This window comes from Schistocerca americana, chromosome 3, assembly GCF_021461395.2.
Source record: "Schistocerca americana isolate TAMUIC-IGC-003095 chromosome 3, iqSchAmer2.1, whole genome shotgun sequence".
In the NCBI taxonomy this organism is placed as follows: Eukaryota; Metazoa; Arthropoda; class Insecta; order Orthoptera; family Acrididae; genus Schistocerca; species Schistocerca americana.
This window is the reverse complement of record NC_060121.1, coordinates 890,832,090-890,856,592: the sequence shown is the minus strand read 5'-3', so window position 1 is coordinate 890,856,592 and position 24,503 is coordinate 890,832,090. Positions and strand designations below refer to the sequence as shown.

Below are 24,503 nucleotides of genomic sequence, written 5' to 3'. Positions count from 1 at the left end.
GAACCACGTCCATGCTGTCTCTCTATCGTTCCACTCTCGAACGGCACGCGGAAAAACGAGCACTTTAATTTTTCTGTGCGAGCCCTGATTTCTCTTATTTTATCGTGATGATCATTTCTCCCTATTTAGGTGGGTGGCAACAGAATGTTTTCGCAATCGGAGGAGAAAACTGGTGATTGGAATTTCATGTGAAGATCCCGTCGCAACGAAAACCGCCTATGTACTTTTTCGATGTCATCCGTCAGTCCCACCTGATGCGGATCTCACACCGCACAGCAATACTCCAGAATAGGGCGGACACGCGTAGTGTAAGCAGTCTCTTTAGTAGACTTGTTGCACCTTCTAAGTGTTCTGCCAATGAATCGCAGTCTTTGGTTGCCTCTACCCACAATATTATCTATGCGATCGTTCCAATTTAGGTTATTAGTAATTGTAATCCCTAAGTATTTAGTTGAATTGACAGCCCTCTGATTTGTGTGACTTATCGCGTAATGGAAATTTAGCTGATTTCTTTTAGTACTCATGTGAATAACTTCACACTTTTCTTTATTCAGGGTCAATTGCCACTTTTCGCACCTTACAGATATCTTATGTAAATCATTTTGCAAGTCGTTTTGATCATCTGATGACTTTACAATCATGTCATGTATGACACATAGTTCAGGGGATACGACATCATAAACAATGAGCTGCCTGGAAGACTAGCAGACTATTCTCATCGACGTTTTGATAATAGCGGCACTTAGAGACTTCCAAACAAAGCTCGTTTGTAAAATAATCATACGTTTGGAGCTCTTTTACGCAGGAGATTTCGACTCGTTAAAGAATGTGGGGTGGGGGCGGGATTACTGACACTCAAGTATTTTACAAATGTCACTCTTGCCAGTGGCTGGTCTCCTGTCTCATAATTCTACTGCAATTTTTATGCATCTGTCTCAGTAGAAGTAGTTTATTTGAGTATTCTATTGTGCCACGTCTCCACTTATCGATAGTAGCATCAACGCACAATGACCTAACTTCGGGCTGGCGAGTTCTGGGAGACCGGCCGGGGTGGCCGATCGGTTCTAGGCGCTTCAGTCTGGAACCGCGCGACCGCTACGGTCGCATGTTCGAAACCTGCCTCGGGCATGGATGCGTGTGATGTCATTGGGTTAGGTTTAAGTAGTTCTATGTTCTAGGGACTGATGACCTTAGAAGTTAAATCCCATTGTGCTCAGAGCCACTTGAACCATTTTTGAGTTCTGGGAAGTGGTCTGGCGCGGTGGTCGGCGGAGAGACAGGTGGCTGTTGTCTGGAGGGGGCCAGTCGGACGCATGGCGGGCGAGGCGCGGCTGGTGGGCCGAGGGAAACTGACCGCGAAGGTGTGGTGTGCTCGGATACCTGCACTTGCAGTGTTACTGCAGAAGCACCAGAGTATGGTGGAAAAACGTGATAGCTGCATTTTGTGGCCATATAACCACGTACGAATCTGACGTGTGGATTAAGGTATGATTGTACGGGGCCTGTGTTGAGAGTTTACTGAAGAAGCGTCTTGGAACTATGCACCGCCGTTTGTCACGGTCTGCCTCTAGTGAAATAGCGAGTACTATTTGTGGTTCGAAGACAAGGTGCTCATTCAATAGAGGTCAGTCCTCTGCACTGTGTCAGCGGTATTTTAAAAGGAACAGAAACGCATCCTTACAAGGCATCAGAGTAATAGACAAATGTGTCTCTATTAGTTTCGTAGAATTCTGGTTGTAACGCCGGAAATGCATATCCTCCTATTTCCATCTATTGCACTGCAAATTTTTTTCCTTATTTTCTTACCTGAATATATGACCTTTCTGTGCCTTTATATATTGTAACTGTTTTACTGTTTTTATACATATATTTATGCACCTATGTCGATGTATAATTGCTTTGTTTTGTAAATATTATTTGTATTTTATGCTGGGTCTTGCCTAGGGAAAACTGTGCTATCGAACGAATACATCGATACATCGTGTGGAGAACCAAAGTGTTTAGGATCTTTGATAGTGTGAACTCGGCTGCGTGGAGCGCGGGCAGAGGGGAGTCTGGCTGGAGTAGTGCGGTTGAGCAGGTGTGTTGTGTGACGCTCCCGCCAGTTGCCGCGCATTCGGGGTTTGGCAGCATGTAATTGCGCTCGACTTGCTATGATAGTTTCTGACACAGTGTCGCGGACGGGAAGCATTAGCTGGCGCACATCAAGAGCCCGTTTCGTCTGGTGACAGTGTCGAGAAGAAGGCGCGCCAACAGCCAGCTTCTGCAACAGCGACGGCCGACAATGAGTGATTGTCGCCACCCCCTCGATCGACGACTTCAAACCTTCAACCAACCAACAAGGAAGACTGGAAGCACGTAAAGTTTTAGAACTGTATGGCAGACCTCAGCTTTTCAAACTGGTCAATTTGTGTCACCAAATTACAGCAACGTAGCATGAACATTTCTTGCTCATTGTCCCTATTGCATTACCAAGAAAGGTCCCTTCCTTTTCCGGAATGAACCCGAGTGTCGTTGAAATTCAAACGCCAGCATTAAAGTAATATCATTCCATTTCACTGCTTTAATTTCAAAGTTCAGTTAAAGTATTCATAGCCGGCTACAATATTTAGATTACACAAGCACAAATTAAGAGTGCGAGTTTTGTTAACATATTTTAGCTTACCTGTGACTGCAGCTCAGCTTGGTACGTACTAAATTTTACTATTGTTAATTGTTCAGAATCATTTAATTCAAGTTCAAAGTTAAATCTCTTATTTCTAAATCGCGTAGATTCAAGCAGCTTTTGAAATGATTGTTGAGGTAGCCCAAGACTAACAATATTTTACTGAATTTCGTAGTGCTTCAGAAACAAAGCTCACTATTAATTTCAATCACTAAATTAACTTTCAACTTTCCGGTTTCATTAATTCTTTTGCTAAATTAAGTCAGAGTGTAGCGAAATTTATTACTTCTGACAAACATTCAGTTTTCACACAACACGTGACAACCTTCAGTTGCCACGCTTTTAGTGCTAATTATATGTGCAACATCCTTTCTTTTTCAGTTACTATAGTAAATGCCCATAGGACTGGCGACCGTAATTTTCCCCAAATCTCAAATATCTAATTACTGCTAGTTAATTGTTAACGTAACGACCGCACATTTACTTTCTTTATTAACTTTACCCTTTTTCAAAATTAATTTCCACCAGTTTCATTTGCATTTTTCCTTTCATTTAGATGTAACCCTTTCCTCCCTCTTTATCGACAGATTAACTTCGGTGACGATTGCTTTTCTCAAATTTCCATTAGGTACACGCGGTTTAATTTTTCACTGTCATTAAGGTCGATAAGTGAGGGGGAGGTTACATGGTGATACTGACCTCGTTAAGGGTGTCTTCATATCTGTTAAGCTATGAAATGTTGTAGCCAACGGCCTTGCTGCAGTGGTAACATCAGTTCCCGTCAGATCACCCGAGTTAAGCACTGTCGGGCTGGGCCAGCACTTGGATGGGTGACCATCCTGTCTGCTGAGCGCTGTTGGCAAGCGGGGTGCATTCAGCCCTTGTGAGGCTGACGAGCTACTTGATCGAGAAGTAGCTGCTCTGGTCTCGTAATAAACTGACATACGGCCGGGAGTGCGGTGTGCTAACTGCGTGTCCCCCCATATCCGCATCCAGTGACGCCTGCGGTTGAGGATGACACGGCGGCCGGTCAGTACCGTTGAGCCTTCCGAGGCCTTTTCGGACGGAGTTTAGTTTGAATGAAATGCTGTTGTTTCGAGTGTGTAACACATGCCTGCCGCAGGTTAATGAAACCAGTGTCTGAGTACTTTGTGCCTATGCACTCCATGTAATGTTGCTTCTGTCGGCTGGTGTGGCCGAGCGGTTCTAAGCGCTTCAGTCTGGAACCGCGTGAACGCTACGGTCGCAGATTCGAATCCTGCCTCGGGCATGGATGTGTGTGATGTCCTTAGGTTAGTTAGGTTTAAGAAGTTCTAAGTTCTAGGGGACTGATGACCTCAGATGTAGAGTCAAATAGTGCTCAGAGCCATAATGTTGCTTCTGTAACAGGAAAACACGCTTCATACACGTTCTATGCTGCTGAATTACTGAACAGGATAGTGGCAGGAGTTTTGCCGTGCTGCAGCAGAAGGGAAGCATCGTTTTCTATTCTTTACAGATTTCTCTAAACGGTGTTCGTATACGCGGTTCTAACCTAGATCGAAAAACCGGTGTGTTCCGTGATTATAGTTTGTTCGATAAAGGGCATAAACGAAGATAACTGTATTCTGGTATTATAAAAATAATAATGCTGGATCTTTGATTTGTTATATTTAAAGACTCTTGTCTTAACCTCCTGTTGCCATTGATCATCAGAAAGTATATTATAGAAGTTGAAGACTGGATACTGTTTTTTGATAAGATTTGCTATAGCAGTTCGGTTTTTATTAGCTTTATCCTATTAGTCATTCTTATAGTAACACCCAATCATTACGTTGTTCTAAATATGCTATTTATACTTGAGGTTGCTATTGTGCAATTTGATGAATAAATTTGATCCTGTATTGTATACTCAATCAATCGATTTCAGCGGTAATTATTTTGGTCCTCTACTCCCTGCTTCCATAGCATTGTGTAAATGTATTACTTTGTATGACGATTGCCCACAAAGTAACGTACCGCATTTTTTTTCTACGACAGTTCTTTATGGAACATAACGAGAATCACACACATGAAAGAAAGATGTTTTATCTACACACCCTATTTTTCCATATAATCCTCATCCCGTTCCATGGACCTACTTCATGGCGAAAGAAGGGCGTGTATGTCATGTCGGTACCAATTCTTGTCCTGGTGACTTTTCACGAGCGTTTGTGAATATTCCCCACAGTTTCTTTCTCTGCAGTGAGAAATTCAATGACGGCATGTTGCTTGTAAAGTACGTTACGTCAGACGCTATTCTGCAACCGTCCTGCAGCTAAATTTGGCGCGCTCAGTCAGGAGACTTCAAATAATACATACGTAACGTTTCGCATTCGTAACATTGTTAACGGCTGAGAAAAAAAAATGCTGTGCATTACTTTGTGGCCAACCCTCATATATGTCGTTTCAGGCGATAATTTTTTAATGATGGTAAATTAAATTCGTCGCTTTGTTTCTGTTCGCACCAGTGTGCAGAATAACGTCTTTGCAGTAATGTCTGCCAACCGACTAATAACTCGAAAGTTAGGTGGCAAAAACGAATTATTAGTGGCAGAAAAAGTGTTATTTTTCGTGGTGTAGAACGGTTTTGGATTTTAGCAATTAAAAAATTTAGATTCACCTAACTAGGTGAGAAAGAACTGCTCCAGCCTCGTGTGTGGTGCCTTTACTTTGAACAGCGCCACCTCTCGCCCAGGTGACACATTTAAAGCACTGTTACGGCGGCGCCTTTGTAGCGAGAGCGTTACGTCGCAGAGAGTGGCATACGGCCGACGCTGCAGGCGCTAAACGACACGGTAAGCTGACTAAGGCTAGCTAGGACTTTCCCTGAGGTCTACAGCGTCCAAGGTCGCCTGCATTAGTACATCTCTCGCATTGCGTCCTCATTGCTGCAGTGAGAACTCCGTCACTTCATTCCGAAAGTAAGCGGCGTTTCTCCACACATATTACATCACTCGACTATCGTAAAGATGACTGACATGTGTGTAATATTAGGTTGTTTGATCTCGCCAGTCCCTACCGTGTTACGGTCCTCAGTTTGAAGGCTGGTTTGATGCAGCTCTTCACGCTACTCTGTCCTATATAAATCCTTTAATATAGTCCTCGCTAACGCAGTGGCCGCCAGATGCGCAGTCTGTTGGGGAAGCGTGGGGAGAGTGGCAGTGGAGGAGGGTCGCTCATGGCGCTGTAGGGGAAATGCCGAGGGATGGAAGGTAAGCGCCGTTCCAAACTGAAGCCTACACTCCCATTTTTTTTTTTTTTTTTTTGTAAATATTAAGTGGGGGCCCTCCAAGCCCACACTTGCAGATGACTGTTCAAAAATATCTACTGTCACCTCTGCTTTCGCTAGTTATCTGAAAAGAAATTCAGAGATTTTTAACTTCCAGAGAAGCGTCATGAGTCACGAGTTTTGAGTTAAAACTACACGTGTCTCTTGTTGCTATGTTAATATTGGCTTCTTTTGCTGAAACACAGCGGAGCTTGCACTGTCACACCTCACTAACATGATGTGAAGACACAACTGGAAGAGAATTCTGGAGCAGTAGTTTATTAAGTGAGGAACTGAGGAAAAGTAAGGCCATAGCTTATGAAAACACATCCTCGGTGCAAAAAAAGGTGTAGTGTCTTCATACATGTTGTTCCAAAACCCATATCATTTCTCATTTCACCAGCTATCGATGACCCTTAAAAATTACATTCTTTCATCGAAAAAGTCTATAGTTATTGGAATAACATAGTAGATACTGAAGTTTTACATAATAATGATGTGGTGAAGTACTCTCCTCTTTGCGTGCTATCATTTGCCAAAATCTCATTTCGATATCTGCAACCGTTTGTGAAATATGCGAACATTTAACTCTGGCTTTATTGCTGGCGCAGCGCGATCCCAAATGAGTGTGCTGCATCATATCAATTTCTCAAGACTGGTGACAGATACATACCTCTACCCAAGCCTAAAGAAAAATTCAACATGTTAGATAAATTTCATACCCAACAACATATTATGCAACGTGCACCAAACGCAAAATCTTAGCGACATCTATATTTCATTGCACACTTTTCCGATTTTCGCTTATTGTCTTACTTCCACGTAAATATCACAATAACTACGCCATTAAGGAAATGATGGGCACATCGTCATTAACCCGACACATAAAGCTATAAGTAAAGCAAAAACCTTTTTTTTTTTTTTTTCTTTTGTTACCGGGTACTTTCTGTAAAATCGTTTGAGAAATATTGGAGGGCCTGCGGCTTGATTCTGTCATCGGTGACCAGCCGAAAGACGGAAAACACTCATCGGTCTCCTCTTCTGAACAAACGAATGAACTCGCCCAGTGCTTTGAACGAAACTGGTCAATGTGCATTGCCCAATGTATCCTGCACGAGCTATTCCTGCTAACTGCTGCAGCCTACATCGATGTGAAATTGCTCGCTATATTCAAGCATTGCTCTCTCTCTCTCTCTCTCTCTCTCTCTCTCTCTCTCTCAGACACACACACACACACACACACACACACACACAGACACACAGACACACACACAGCTCAGCACTAACAAATTGACTATTCCTGGATACTTCAGAACGTTTCCAACTGACCGATCCCATTCTTTAGTCAAGTAGTACCATAAATTTCTGTTTTCCCAGCAAATCGATTCAACACCTCATCAGTATACGATATACCCAACTAATCTTCAGCATTATTGTGTAGCACCGCATTTCAAAAGCTTCTATTTTCTTCTTGCCTGAACTGTATATCCTCCCTCACTTCCATACATATGCTAAATTCCACACAAATACACTATCTGATCAAACTTATCCCAACACCTGTTAGTAAACATTAATATGGGATGTATCCATTCTTTGCTGTTATCACTGCTTGAACTACGCTGGGCATACTTTGAATGAGGTGTCTAAATATCGTTTTTACACTACTTGCGTAGGATGAAACTGAGGAGCAACTTTCCATCGTCATAGAACAAGTCAGTGCATATAAAAAAATTTAAAAAAAAGATAAAATAAAATGTACACAAATCCTGTGCAGACCACAAGATGCTGAGTACATACTAGCATTATAAACAAAACGCAGTGGTTAGCACACTTTCCTCACATTAGGGAGGAAGATGGTTGAAACCGACATCTGGTCATCCTGATTTAGGCTTTCTGTGATTTCCCTAAATCGCTTCAAGGCAAATGCTGGGATGGTTCCATTGAAAGGGCATGGCCTACTTCCTTCCCTATTCCTATGGGACCAATGACCTCGCTGTTTGGTCCCCTCCTCCAAATGAACCAACCAATAAACAATACATACAGTCTTGGACTGTAGGGAGCAAGGGAGAGGATGTTCTTATGGGTGGCTGGTATCCTCTTTCTACAACACAAATGCATACGTCGATTACCACGGTTCTTTACTTATGTGAACACACAGCTGCCACTGAACTTTAATAGAGTCCATGTGTTGTGGTACAAGCTCATCCATAATAGCCCTCTTGCAGACAGTATCAGTAATCTTGCCACTATAAACTTTAATCTGCTAGTCTCGATCTGGTCGCTATGCAATGTCATAGCCTGAGAGTCAGTGAGGACCTGCAGTCACCGGCGGCGGCCTAAATATATGCTGTGGAGAGGGTGTTGGCGGCGTGTAGCTTGTCAGTGTGTCTGTGGCCTCTCTCGTGATAGGTGTGCTTGATCCAGCGCCTACTATCGATCTTCGCGCTACATCTTTTCCGACTAGTGTTCTGGTGACAGCTTACGCCAGCAGGAAATTCGTCAATGTAGGCTTCAAAAAACAGTAATTGCTGCTAGATTTTTCAATTATTCTCGTAAGTCATCGAAATTGGATGCAGAGAAATACTGCAGTCCAAATCAGGTCGGATTTCTGCCTAGTACTAACTGAGTGAAAACTACTAGTTCCTGTAATGGCAACATATTCTTCCTCAAGAGTGTAAACCAGAGATGTTGGACGCAGGAGTCTGGGAGCGAAGACGACGTTCCAGGATATCATATAGATATTCTCTCAGGTTCACGTCAGGACTCTAGGTAGGCCAGACCATTTCAGGAATGTTATTGTATGCAAACCATTGTATCACAGATGTTGCTTTATGACAGGGTGTACCGTCAGCTGATACCCACAATCGTCATCTCCGAACTGTCCCTCTACTGTGCGCAGTACACAATACAGTAAGATGCTTTCCTATCCCTCCGCATTCAGTGGTTTAAGCCCAATAAGGGGATCACACCCTAACCACGAAAAATATCCCCGTACCGTAACAAATGGTTCAAATGGCTCTGAGCACTATGGGACTTAGTTTCTGAGGTCATCTGTCCCCTAGAACTTAGAACTACTTAAACCTAACTAAGGACATCACACACATCCGTGCCCGAGGCAGGATTCGAACCTGCGACCGTAGCAGTCGCGCGGTTCCAGACTGAAGCGCCTAGAACCGCTCGGCCATTGCGACCGGCGTACCGTAACACCACCTACCCCTTACTTCAATGTCGGCACCACTCATGATGGCTGGTAACGTTCCCCAAGCATTAACTTCCATCGGATTTCCGCCGGTTGTAGCGTGATTCATCATTCCAAAGGATACGTTTCCTGTCACACAAGGGACGAGTTTGTTGAAATGGTCCGCTGCTGCACGAGTTCTCTGACGTCACTTCCCGTTATTACACGTAGAGCAGCAAAAGTTCTGCGATATCTCCTCAACGTGTTAGGAAACGTTGAACCAATAAGAGGAAACAATGCTGTCTCCGCCATAATTAAAACTTGTATTTATCGATTCCGTCGTCTTCAGCTGAATCAAAAGCTTGGCGGGACTATATTATCAATTGCATCCTATGAATACATGCAGCAGAATATTGAGGGTCTCTCGCAAACGCGTCGTTATCGGTAGAATTTGTTGTAAGAAGGTGACGAGAAACATCATATTCGCGGTCAAAGAATTTTCGTATTTAGTTATTTTCGTATTATAATTTGCGTGTTATGAATGTGTTCCGTTGTAAGGTAACAGCACATTGACGCTTTGTTCTTGGTAGTATTTGTCACAAATAAAGGTCAGTTAATAACACATCGGCGACTGAAGCCTTCTGAAAGTCGTAATATAAAATACAAGGTCGCACGATACAGAAGTTCACTGTAGCGTAGTGGATAGATCACAATTACTAAGTGATGTGGAGTGGGTTTAGATATAGTTGCAATAAAAAAAATTTTCATTGACCGTCGCATTTTATAAAATATTGTGGGACTTTCTTATGAATTTAATAGAAGTATTTTCTGTAGTTGGATGAGTAATTCCGTCTTCCGCGAGACATCTTTGGAGTTTTGTTTCACCCAGCCATGCTTCAGCACTTTTGTGCAATCTTTAGTGGGATGCTTTATTTCCTTTCTGTGAAATTGTTACATATTACCGTTTAGACGAAACATTTGGTACAAAATATTTGCATTTGTGAACGAAGTGATTGTTGTCACATATTAAACAAGTATAATATTATATACGAACAACATTTGACAACCATCATGTCTAATATTACACATGTACAATATTTGACAACAATCGCTTCATTCACAAATGAAAATATTTTGTACCAAATGTGTCATCTCAACGTTACTATGTAATAATATTACAGGAAGGAAATAAAGTAATCATCTGAAGATAGTACAAAAGTGCTGAACGTGTCTGGGTAAAACAAAGCTCCAAAGGTGTCTTGCACAGGGCGGAATTCCTCATCCACTTTTCTTAGCAGGCACAAAAATAAGAATAACTGCAACATCACAAGACGATTATTTCCTGTAGTATTCGATATTATGGAAATATGACTGCGCTCTTCTCAGGAGTGAGTTTGTTCAATTTTGTGACTTTTATACGCTGATGTCCTTACTGACGGGCCATAAAACCTTCCTTTTGTCTTATAACATGTTCATGGATATTGAAGTTCACACAGGGTTGGTCATGACGAAAGGTACATGCTTTGAGGGTGTTGATGATTCTGAGCAAACAACTTCCAATGAACGTACGCCCTTTTCTTAACCGTACATTACATTCAGCTGTTTGAAAATCACGGGCATTAGTCGCATAACCTTCTTCACAATAATTCACATGCGAATACATCCAAAGCCATATCAGGCTACGTAATGATAAGTTTACTGACCATTTCAATGCACACTTCCCTTGCAGACGGTGGAGCTCCTATTTTACATGCGTGTTCTCAAGTGAACAACCATACGAATGAGTACAGATCAGCAACACAGCAGCTGTCTACAAGAGCTGCATAATGCATTGCAGTTGATAGTGGAGTTTCTGAACTTCTTTTGCTAGGAAATGAACCCAATTAAACAAAACATTAGATCACAATTCTTCGTTTGGTATCACCTGCATTTGTCCTGTTCCCCACTGTTTTCATTACTTTCCTCAGGAACTGTCGATTACAGGATCTATGTTCATATGACGTTTTTCTCTTCAGAATCACTAATGTTATCATCCCTCAAAACATGTACCTTTCCTCCTGACTCACCCTGTATTTATGTATACTACAGACAGAACAACATGACCAGCATATAGACAAGGGAGGAACTGAGTGAAAGGTGGTAATTTTTGGTTTATTTTCTACAACCCATGAACTTATGTCTTGAATTACACTATTAGAAACAGTGCCAACGTTGCACACAACATCCTTTACTACCAAGCTGGTGTCATCAGTAAACAGAAATATTTTAGGATCACCTGTAATACCAGAGGGCTTACCATTTGTATAAAGCATTTCTTTCAGGATGCGGTGGTGTGTAGAGCACCTTTTAGAAGTGTTTTTAACACAATCGACTTACATGAAAAGAATGAAATGCTTCATACAAATTACGTCTTGTGATGTATCATTCGGCAATAAATAGTGAATATAAATGACGGAGATAACTAAATTTGCTCAGTGATACGCAGTGCATGAGTAAAGGTTAGCCAAGCAAACGACATGCCACGAAAACGACAGGAAGATGCAAGTCTCATTATTTAATCGTTATCTGACCTGTTTGGTGGTGATTAACTTCTCAAATATAAAATAAGTATTCTTCCTTATCGTCAATTGTTATCAGGCTGTGTGTGTTGCAGAACGTACTATTGTTCACAAAGTGGGTTGGCCATGACAAGTGTTAGTTTGCACTTCAAATAGTGGTATCGACACTACTTCGGACTCAGTGATTAAAGATCCACGCTCCAACTTAAATGAAATGCTCAAACAGCATGAGACGATAAGCGATTGGTCTGCTGGCTTTCTAACAGTGTATGTTACGCTTTCTGAGACATCTTTTGCTAGGACAGAAAATATCCAACATAGAGGAAAACGTGTGTGGTAAATCTGTATGGTACTATAACAATTATAACCACGTTTGGAATTATCTCAAATAATTATTCATTGAAAATGCAATTAAAAGACAGCCACTCACATACCAATATGTCTCCTCCTGGAGAACAAGCGAGAGTTAGTTAAATAAATATGAAGAAGCTCTCTCTCTCTCTCTCTCAAAAAAAATTAATTCTAGTACCTCTCCTTTGACAAATGATTGTGGCTTGCTATATATCAAACCATTTACCAACGATTACTTAATTACATACGTTCATACATTTACTCATGATAACAAGAGCACAATTTAAGGCAGGAGTAAAATTTATATCTTTTTATTTAATATGTTTTAGCTTCTCTAATTCGTGTGCTCTTTTAGACAATACGTTTTTGTACAAACGAAGAAGTCTGTACTTTGATATTAGCACTTGTTTCGGGACCCTTCATGACAGATATTATCTACGCAGCTATGTAGTTTAGCACGTTTGATGTCTTATTTTTTCACTCGACGGTAGTTTTATTATTTAACCATTGGTGTTGTGCACTAGAGGTCTCCCCCCCCCCCCCCCCCTACCCCCTCCGGTGTTCATCATAGAGCAGCAAAGTTCTGACTTTGGCGTCACTGGTGTTTGTATGAATACAGACTTACAGCTTCTTAGGACTCTTTCTGGTAACCGATACTTGGAATGTAAAGGTGACCTCTTACTTCATATATGAAGTATTTCCTTCTAGGTCCAGTCGCAGTTTACTTAGTATCTGTACGCTAACAGAAAAGTACACCATGACTCGCTTTGCGCTTTTACGACTGCTTTTTTCGTCCCTTGTCTCATTCGGACGGTGTACGAAACTCGCTAAGGCAAAAACTTGCCTCATGAAGGTTTTGTGAGTATTGTAACCCCGAAGCTTGGCACTGCTGATCCTTAAGTGGTGTAAGGCAGGTTTCGTGTGTCCAGGCGCATTACCAAGTTGTTGTTGTTGTGGTCTTCAGTCCTCAGACTGGTTTGATGCAGCTCTCCGTGCTACTCTATCCTGTGCAAGCTTCTTCATCTCCCAGTACCTACTACAACCTACATCATTCTGAATCTGCTTAGTGTATTCATCTCTTCGTCTCCTTCTACGATTTTTACCCTCCACGCTGCCCTCCAATACTAAATTGGTGATCCCTTGATGCCCCAGAACATGTCCTACCAACCGATCCCTTCCTCCAGTCAAGTTGTACCACAAACTTCTCTTCTCCCCAATCATATTCAAAACCTCCTCATTAGTTATGTGATCTACCCATCTAATCTTCAGCATTCTTCTGTAGCACCACATTTCGAAAGCTTCTATTCTCTTCTTGTCCAAACTACTTATCGTCCATGTTTCACTTCCATACATGGCTACACTCCATTAAAATACTTTCAGAAACGACTTCCTGACATTTAAATCTATACTCGATGTTAACAAATTTCTCTTCTTTAGAAACGCTTTCCTTGCCATTGCCAGTCTACATTTTATATCCTCTCTACTTCGACCATTATCAGTTATTTTGCTCCCCAAATAGCAAAACTCCTTTACTACTTTAAGTGTCTCATTTCCTAATCTGATTCCCTCAGCATCACCCGACTTAATTCGATTACATTCCATCAGCCTCGTTTTGCTTTTGTTGATGCTCACCTTTTATCCTCCTTTCAAGACACTGTCCATTCCGTTCAACTGCTCTTCCAAGTCCTTTGCTGTCTCTGATAGAATTACAATGTCATCGGCGAACCTCAAAGTTTTTATTTCTTCTCCAGGAAATTTAATCCACTGCTTGCTCAATATACAGATGGAATAACATCGGGGAGAGGCTACAACCCTGTCTCACTCCCTTCCCAACCACTGCTTCCCTTTCATGCTCCTCAACTCTTATAACTGCCATCTGATTTCTGTACAAATTGTAAATAGCCTTTCGCTCCCTGTATTTTACCCCTGCCACCTTCAGAATTTGAAAGAGAGTTTTCCAGTCAAAATTGTCAAAAGCTTTCTCTAAGTCTACAAATTCTAGAAACGTGGGTTTGCCTTTTCTTAATCTAGCTTCTAAGATAAGTCGTAGGGTCAGTATTGCCTCACGTGTTCCAATATTTCTACGGAATCCAAACTGATCTTCCCCGAGGTCGGCTTCTACTAGTTTTTCCATTCGTCTGTAAAGAATTCGTGTTAGTATTTTGCATCCGTGACTTATTAAACTGATAGTTCGGTAATTCTCGTATCTGTCAACACCTGCTTTCTTTGGGATTGGAATTATGATATTCTTCCTGAAGTCTGAGTTTATTTCGCCTGTCTCATATATCTTGCTCACAGAATGTTGTCTATTTCCGCGGCCCTGTTTCGAGTTAGGTCTTTCAGTGCACTGTCAAATTCTTCATGCAGTATCACATCTCCTTTCTCATCTTCATCTGTGCCTTCTTCCATTTCCATAATATTGCCCTCAAGTACATATCGCTTGTACAGACCCTCTATATACTCCTTCCACCTTTCTGCTTTCCCTTCTTTGCTTAGAATTGGGTTTCCAAGTGAGCTCTTGATATTCGTACAAGTGGTTCTCTTTTCTCCAAAGGTCTCTTTAATTTTCCTGTAGGCAGTATCTATCTTACCTCTAGTGAGATAAGCCTCTACATCCTTACATTTGTCCTCTAGCCATCCCTGCTTAGCCATTTTGCACTTCCTGTCGATCTCATTTTTGAGACGTTTGTATTCCTTTTTGTCTGCTTCATTTACTGCATTTTTATATTTTCTCCTTTCATCAATTAAATTCAATATTTCTTCTGTTACCCAAGGATTTCTAGTAGCCCTCGTCTTTGTGCCTACTTGATCCTCTGCTGCCTTCAGTACTTCATCCCTCAAAACATTTTTCTTCTACTGTATTTCTTTCCCCCATTCCTGTCAATTGTTCCCTTATGCTCTCCCTGAAACTCTGTACAACCTCTGGTTTAGTCAGTTTCTCAATGTCCCATCTCCTTATATTCCCACTTTTTTACAGTTTTTTCAGTTTTAATCTACAGTTCATAACCAATAGATTGTAGTCAAAATCCACATCTGCCCCTGGAAATATCTTACAATTTAAAACCTGGTTCCTAAATCTCTGTCTTACCATTATACAATCTATCTGAAACCTGTCAGAATCTCCAGGCTTCTTCCATGTATACAACCTTCTTTTATGATTCTTGAACCAAGTGTTAGCTATGATTAAGTTGTGCTCATTACCAAATATATCTGTTGAAACTAAATGTTGTTAGACGTATAAGCAAACCAAGATTGTAGCAGTCTTTCATTCGAGAGCACTGACAATGTTTTAAACAAATAAAACTAAGCGTATGTTGTATAATAAATAATTACTTTTGAGTTGTGACAAAGACGGATTTGCATTGGCTAAGTTATTGTTACTTTACTCACTCGCTATATATTTGTTATACTAGATACCGGTGAAGAGGTGGATTCTTTCTCCCTAAATATCGACAGTGTGCCACATTGTCTAATAATAACCAAGACTTAATTACACACAGAACTAGCAAGTATACGCGACTCCCTTGTTCTGTTCATCACTAGCAGAAATCAAATGCTATCATTGCTGTACAAATATTACACCTGATCTCATACGTTCCCCTCAAAAGATAAAGGGAAAGCTTAGTACATTCAGTATTATAATTAATACATTTTCTTGCGTATGTGATCTAAACCACGTCTCCATGTAGCGGGACAGCATCACAGGGACTCCACAGTTGTGCGATTTAAGACCACAGTTTCTAATAAACAGTCCCGATCGGCCTGCACTGCACACATGATAGACAAGGGTGAGACGTAACCTACGTAGACAGGTTGTTTCCTCCCTTTCTTGAGATAGGGCATCTTGTTTCACCGTTTCCTAAGGTCTTTCGTACTATCAGAAAGAAACGGCAGATAAGTTGCATTTGGAAATACTTAATATGATTTTGATTGAAGATAATGAGAGTAGCAAGCTTGCAGCGCCGGCCGCTGTGACTGAGCGGACCTAGGCACTTTAGTCCGGAACCGTGCTGCTGCTACGGTCGCAGGTTCGAATCCTGCCTCTGGCATGGATGTGTGTGATGTCCTTAGGTTAGTTAGGTTTAAGTATTTCTAAGTCTAGGGGACGGATGACCTCAGATGTTAAGTCCCATAGTGCTCAGAGCCATTTGAACCGTTTTCAAGCTTGCAGCAGTTCACGTCCCTTAAACAGGGTGTAACTAAATTTCCTTTATAGACTGTAAGGAGTTCTAGAGGCGACCAAGACGCTTAAGATTACCACAGGATCTCCGGAAATGAACTGTTCTCCTGCTACACGCAAAATACCACAACACTCTTTGCTCTCTAAGTACTTGCCGGCTGCGCCCACTTAACCAGCAGGGTTCGATGTGGCAACCATCGACGTCAAAACCGATTTTCTACCTCTATTCCATGTTCTGGTGCACACGACCGCCAATCCCTGGTCCTCCAGCATCAGCCGCAGCCATTACCCGCACCAGTAGGTTTTCCTCGGATGCCACAGAGGTCTCGTAAATCAAGGATTTCATGACACCATTCAGGCTGCAGTCTAGCGAGTTCAAGTCGGGAGAACGTGCAGGTCAAGCAATAGGACCACCACGAGCTATTCGCTGGTCCGAAATCGTTGGTCCACATGACCTCGGACTGCACGTGAACAATGAGACGGCGTGTCATCATGCTTGAACCACAAGTTTTAACGCACGTGCAGTGGCATTTTTTCCAGGAGTCCACCGTGCATCAGGTGATCAGTGAATGACGTACATAATACTATACTCTCTGGAACAACTCTGGAAGACATTAAATCAAATAAGGCAGAATTCGTAAAATCATAGGGGGAAATGGCAACCTAGCAACTATTCGAGTTGGTGTAGAGAATCTATTAAACTGGCGATGTGCGAACAGACTTTCTGAAAAACATCACCCACACAATTCCCAAAACTACAAGAGCCGTCAAGTGCGAGAATTATCGCCCAATCAGCTTGACAGTTCATGCATCCAAGTTGCTGAGAAGAATAATATACAAAGAATGGTAAAGAAAATTGAGTATCTGCTAGATGGCGACCAGTGCAGCGTTAAGAGAGGTAAAGGCACAGAGAGGTAGTTTTGACGTTGCGGTTGGTAATGGAAGAAAGACTGTGGAAAAATCAAGGCACATTCATAGGATTTGTCGAGCTGGAAAAAGCATTCAACAATGTCAAGATGTTCGAAATTCTGAGAAAAACTGGGGTACGTTATAGGGAAAAAATAGGTAATATATAATACGTATCAGAAGAGTAGAAGACCAAGAACAAAGTGCTCGGATTAAAAAAGATGTAAGACAGGCATGTTCACTTTCTCCCCTAGTGTTTAATGTATAAATCGAAGAATCAATAAGGGAAATAAAAGGAAGATTCAAGTGCGGGATTAAGATTCAGGGTGAAACGATTTCAGTAATAAGATTCCCTGATGACATAGCCATCCTTAGTGAAAGTGAAGAATAACTACGGGATCTGTTGCATGGAATGGACAGTCTAATAAGTACAGGGTATTGACTCAGAGTAAATCGAAGAGAAACGAAAGTAATGAGAAGTAGAAGAAATGAGAAGAGCGAGAAACTGAACATCGGAATTGGGTTCAAAAATAGTTCAAATGGCTCTGAGCACTATGGGACTTAACTTCTGAGGTCATCGGTCCCCCAGAATTTAGAACGACTTAAACCTAACTAACCTAAGGACATCACACACATTCATGCCCGAGGCACGATTCGAACCTACGACCGTAGCTGTCGCGCGGTTCCAGACTGTAGCGCCTAGAACCACTCTGCCACCCCGGCCTGCCGGAATTGGGGATCACCAAGTAGGCCGAGTCAAGGAATTCTGCTATCTAGGCAGCAAAATAAACCACGGCGGACGGAGCAAGCAGGACATCAAAAGCAGGCTGGCACAGGCAAAATGGGTATTCCTGGCCAAGACAAGTCTCCTAGTATCAAATATTGGCCTGAGTTCGAGGCAGAAATTTCTGAGAATGTACGCTTGGAGCATTGTATGGTAGTGAAACATGGACCTTGGGAAAATCGGAACAGAATAGAATGGAAGCATTTGGTATGTGGTGCTACAGAAGAATGTTGAAAATCAGGTGGACTGATAAGGTCAGGAATGAAGAGGTTCTCGGCAGAATCGGCGAGGAAAGGAATATATGGAAAACAGTGACAAAAAAGAAGCGACAGGATGATAAGACTTCTGTTATGACATCAGGGAATGACTTCCATGGTACCAGAGGGAGCTGAAGAGGGTAAAAGCTGTAGCGAAGGACAGAGACTGGAATAAACCCAAGAAATAATTGAGGAAGTAGATTGCAAGTGCTACTTTGTGATGAAACGGTTGACACAAGAGAGGAATTCGTGGCGGGCCGCGTCAACATTTGCATGCGCGCGGATGGTGTGCACATGTACGAAGTAACACAGAGAATCGACCAAGTGCTTGGCTTTTTTGTGAGGTAGGATATTTAGGTGCAGATACATCTGCATGTGGTACATATCTGGAGGGTACTCACTCGTAAACGTAGGGTCCGACCTGTTCCAGGACTGGTTTGGCACCCTGTTCCACCTCGTCTGGATTGGTGACATTGAAGAGGTACACCTTGTACAGCAGCGGCTGCGGCAGCTGCACGAAGCGCTCCATGGCAGCTGAACCGTCGTGAAGCTGAACCGCCTGCAACACACACCAACACAGGTGTTCAGTACAGTACACAACAGCTGCAAGTTGTGCTGCATGGCAGCTGACCCGTGCTGCACCTGCACTGCCTGGAACACACACGAACACAGCTGTCCAGTACACTACTGAACAGCTGAATAACAGCCTCAATAGCAGCTGGTCAGTCCCACAACTGCACTGCATGCAACACGGACAGTCACAGGCAAGCAGGAGAGCTTCTGTGTAGCTTGAAAGGTAGGAGACGAGGTGCTGGCCTAATTGAGGCTGTGAGGACGTGTCGTGAGTCACGCTTGGGTATCTCAGTTGGTGGAGCACTTACCCGAGAAACCACACAGTTTTAATCTGCCATAAAATTTCATATCAGCACACACTTCGTTGCAGACTGGAAATTTCATTCTAGTACAATGTAACAGTTGCACTTGCACAAAGCTTCCGCCGCAGCTCGCCTATCTTACGGCTGAACTGCTGCCTCTCTCTCTCTCTCTCTCTCTCTCTCTCTCTCTCTCTCTCTCTCAAACACGCACGCATACGCACTCACAAGCGCGCGCACTCAGCCTGCACTTTGCTACCGGGTGTTAATAATTAAAGTGCAGCTACCTACGGCGGTCCAGTGTGGGCTGTCATTATCGTTTGGCAGCGAATCTTCCTAGACATGTTAATGCGTTAATACGGAACCGATTTACGCCGGGAAAAAAATTAGTTCCAAGTTTACCCACCAGGTGCATATCTAGTGCTATTGATCGCGTCATTTTACGAACGCAGCATCTCTCCGACGTCTCCGGTGCTTACATTGAACAAATTGTGTAAGCTGCGGTTAATAATAAAATCAAGATTATGTCCTTCTTACTTGTTTGACATTTTCTGCCCACATCCAGCTCCTAATCCATTAGATACGTAAATGATTCTATACATATTTATTGTATTCACAGTGCCAGATTTGCACCTTGTGGCCGAAACTGGAACTAATTTTTTGCCAGCGTAGATTTGTTTCGCTTTAATGCATTAGCATATTTACGAAGTTTCCCAGCCATACGATAATTACGGCCCTCTCTAAAGGAGGGTGCTGCTCGACTGTTCTCAACCAGTGGCCTCGTGGCACGGTGGAGCAGCCTGAGAAATGACTACCACCCCCCCCCCTCCCCGCCCCCCCTGAGATGACGCTCGTGCAGTTCTACAGGGGCTGGACAAAGTACCATAAATACGCAACTAACGAAGTGCGGTTACATTCATCTTCCTGGAGGTGCTGCGAATAATAAATATTGGCCAGTGCGGTCCTCAGAAAGACACTACAGTAATGCAGGGTGTATCAAAAAGAATTATCGATTTGGCACATCTACATTTCTGGAACTGATAAACATATACAATGAGTTTTCTTTTTTGACGCACAGGAAGCTCAAAATGTTCTTTTCATACCTTTCCATAGGTGTTCAGTATGGCCCCCTTGAGATGCACGAGATATTTCAATGCGATATTCAAATTTTTCCCAGGCTGCAGCGAGCATGTCTTCAGTTACAGCTTCCACAGCTGCTGTTAAGCGATGTCTCAGGTCATACACTGTTATTGGTAACGGAAACACATAAACAGAGTCTTTTATAAACTCCTACAATAAATAATCATATACAGTCAGGTCCGGTGACCTTAGTGGGCAGTAATGTAAGGCAGAATGATTTGGTCCAGCGCGACCGATCCATCGTTCAGTACCCCTTTGATTTAAAAATTCCCATACTTCCAGACGCCAGTGTGGCGGTGCCCCATCTATTAGTAAATGAAATCGCTCGAATTAGTCTCCAACTGTGGGAAAATAAAGTTCTCTAGCATACGAGATATGTGCTTCCAGTAACAGTGTTCTCGGCAAAGAAAAACGGACCATACACCTTTTCCCTTCGAATTGCACAAAACACATTTAAATTTGGAGAGTCCCTCTCATGTTGTACAACTTCAAGTGCTTGTTCCAAACCCCATATTCTCACATTGTGACGGTTCACCTTTCCATTTAAATGGAACGTTGCCTCTTCACTGAACACTAAGCTTGGAGGAAAACTGTCATCCTCCATCTTTCCAAGAACGAAATTACAGAACTCCACAGGGTGTTGTTTGTCACCTCTACGAAGAGTTTGCAGTAGCTGAATTTTGCATGGTATCACGCGCAAACGTCGACGCAACACACGCCAGACGAACATCGGGATCATGTCGAGCTGCACGGCGAACGGATTTCTGCGGACTGCTTGTGAAACTATGGCGGATGCGTCCGACGTCTGTGTCATACACTCGGGGACGTCCGGGCGATTTGCCTTTACACAACAACCTGTTTCTCGGAATTGTTCCCGCCATCCTCTAATGCTCTGCTGTAGGAGGATCCAAACCGTACCTAGTATGAAAGTCACGCTGGGCAGTTATTACTGACCCGCACTGCGCAAAACGTTGAACACAAAACGCTTTCTGTTGTCGCGACACCATTTTTACTAGAACTAAAGTGGGCCCACACTGGTGCTACATAGCGGCAACCATATAAAACTCGAGAGGCTGCTCTTTCCAACAGTACGTTGTTTACGCACACAATAACATAATTGTTTTTTGATACTCTCTGTAGATCAAGAGATGTTAGGTACAGTTTAAGGGTCCTTCAATACTTTGTTTTTCGTTTACAGACTGCTTTGAATGGATCGCAGTTCTGGCACAGAAGAAGACCAAGGTGTACGTTCGATTTCATCCTCATTTCCAACCAAATTCAGAAATATCCAGCCTCATAAAGTACAGCGTGCACACAGGGCAGGTTAAACGCTTGTGCCGTAGCTGTACTTGACGTCATATGACACTTGAAAAGAAGCGAAGTCGCGACTCGACCGACCACACTAGATACCTCCAGTAAGCTGCAGTCGGGTTTCTGGGATGTTTGGGGCACTGAGGGCGGGAAGCTTTCTGTGTGGCTGAGAACGATGGCATTTTGGGAAGTGCCCGACTTCAAATTTCAATTGCAAGCAGTTCTCTTCAAATTCTTCGTTCGGACTTGCGTTCACTTAGAGCAGCAATTGCTTCAAACCTACTGTTACTAACAAGGCGTAGCACTCGCCTTCGATCCATGTCGGTTAGGTAGTTGCGGCGGGGCAAGTTGTTCTCTCACTATACATTAAATCATCAATCCACCTACTTGGATACGTTTCAGGTTCTCTGCCCATTCACTCTGCGATGGTAGTTACAGATTTCGAAAGATGGGCGTAAATACTTCTTTGCAAAGTTGACCAATGAGTTTGATGTGATGTGCATACACAGAATCTGAGTCTGAGATATTATTATCGCTAGTAGTAGCGAGCGAACACGAGAGAAGTCGGGAGTCGTTAGACGTAGCGTGCGGTGGAGAGAAGTCGCGCGGATTGAGAGGTCGCAGCCTGCCGTAATCGTGCTAGTAGCGCCGGAGGAGAATTTTGGTATCAACTGAGGGTTTTTTGGTAATTTGCCTTTTTGTTGCACATAGTTGATGCTTGCTTGCCCACTGGAGGCATTTTGTCAGACTTGTGTATGCATACATTGAGAGTAATGTTCGTATCTGCGTTGTCGCCAGAGACTTGATTATTGGGTATAGACATTCAGGAATAATCTATTTTTCGTCCGCCGCCGGTAGCTGAGTGGTCAGCGTGACAGAATGTCAGTCCTAAGGTCCCGGGTTCGTTTCCCGGCTGGGTCGGAGATTTTCTCCGCTCAGAGACTCGGTGTTGTGTTGTCCTACTCATCATCATTTCATCCCCACCGACGCGCAAGTCGCCGAAATGGTGTCAAATCGAAAGACTTGCACCAGGCGAACGGTCTATCCGACGGGAGGCACTCGTCACACGACATTATTATTTATCTATTTTTCGAATATAGTAAATTAGTCTTTATTGGTTTCTCTTATTTATTTATTTACTTATTTTTTTACACCGCTTAAGGCTATTTGACGAAATTCCTCCTACTCATTTAATCTGTATATAAAAAATAATATGGCAATAGTTGTTGCCATTATTACGATCATGTACTGCACTCTGCATGGATCGCAGTATTACTTTTGAGATATTTCTTCGTACCAATCTGACACCATCCACAGCACGGCAAGGCCACCGTTGTGCGCTTTTACCAGAGGTGACTGACATTTATTTCAGTGGGCGTATTATTACAGTACATAAGATTCTCTAGCTTAATAAAATAAATTAGCTTATAAATTTGTGAGCTTAACAAAAGCAGGACTGCCAGGTTGTCAGTGCGACATTTTTAGTTCTCCAACATTCAGCACGTGTATAGATCACGAGAGTAAGATAGGAGGGATGCGTACAGAGCCATAATTAGTGTCGTTTGTTGTTTTGTCTATGATTATTATAAGCCTCGAGCGTGTTCGGCAACTGCAGTGGCGTCCTGTAATTAAACTAGTGAACAAGTTACCGTTTATTTCCATGGACTGATTTGACTGGATAGAAGTCATCGAAAAGATGCATAAAAAGTGTATTTTTAATAAGAAGTCTTCACAACCGTAAAAAGAACTGTTCCAGAGAGTCGTTGATTTACACGAGAGTTGTTAATGGTATAGTTTTTACTCAAGCTTATGTTCGCTAGTGACTGCCGGAGAGAAACCGGTTGGGGAAATAAATTAAACTGGAACCGGTACTCCTGCTTGATTGCAACCACTTTTCACTGCCTCTCTGCACGAATGGAATGCAACAGGTATTGGCTGATGTTGGTATGCACTGTTTGGCGCGTTTGTTACAGCAACAACAAAGCGTAACAAAAAAAAAGTAAAGCACCCAGGAGGGGAGGAGAAAATGAAATGAAACTTAACTGGCTGAAATGGTATGCGATATTATTTGAGTGATTACAAAATCGAATCAAACTTACAAAGAACTTAGCAATCTGATCCCATTTATCACGAAGATGTCGCAACGGCTCTATCCTGGATGCACCGCATTGATGGTAAAACAGCTGTTGTGTCCTGTCATGAGGCAAGCACGAAAACAAGTGTTTTAAGTCGTCCTTGATATCCTGGATAATGGCAACGGGAAGTAGTTGAAGTGCGAGCTGATCGCACAAGTATTCTGTGTGTGTCAGTTCTAGAGATCTTGCTGGTCATAGAAGTACCTCAACATCACGAAAGCTTTCTAAGTAAGACTTCAGCATGACTGCTTAAAACATTTATTGATCATTACGATAGTTGTTTCGGAAAATTTCCATTTTCGCCTACGTTGCCCTTAAATATATACACTGAAGCGCCAAAGAAACTGCTCTAGGCATGCGTATTCAAGTACAGAGATATTATATGTAAACAGAAAGAATACGGCGCTGCGGTCGGCAACGTCTATGTAACACAAGTGCCTGGCTCAGTTGTTAGATTGGTTACTGCTGCTAAAAGGGCATGTTATCAAGATTTAAGTGAGTTTGAACGTGTTGTTATTGTTGGTGCACGAGCGATGGAACACAGCATCTCCGAAGTAGCGATGTAGTGAGGAATTTTCCATATGACCATTTCACGAATGTATTGCGAATATCAGGAATCCGGTAAAACATCAAATTTCCAACATCCCTACGGCCGGAAAAAGATCCTGCAAGAACGGGACCAACGACGACTGTAGAGAATTGTTCAACGTCACAGAAGTGCCATCCTTCCCCAAATTGCTGCAGGTTTCAATGCCGGGCCATCAGCAGGTGTCAGCGTGGGAACCATTCAACGAAACATCATCGATATGGGCTTTCGGAGCCGAAGGCCCACTCGTGTATGCTTGATGACTGCACGACACAAAGGTTTACGCCTCGC

General features: G+C 42.7%; 1 protein-coding gene across 1 annotated transcript in view; it reads right to left on the bottom strand.

Moving 5' to 3' along the window:
• Window positions 1-24,503, bottom strand: part of LOC124606907 (sensory neuron membrane protein 1-like) — a 352,669-nt gene that overhangs the window by 124,306 nt on the left and 203,860 nt on the right. The window contains exon 2 of the mRNA XM_047139010.1: window positions 18,570-18,727. Coding sequence (XP_046994966.1) covers window positions 18,570-18,727 — 158 coding nt within the window. The remainder of the gene's footprint in view (window positions 1-18,569; window positions 18,728-24,503) is intronic.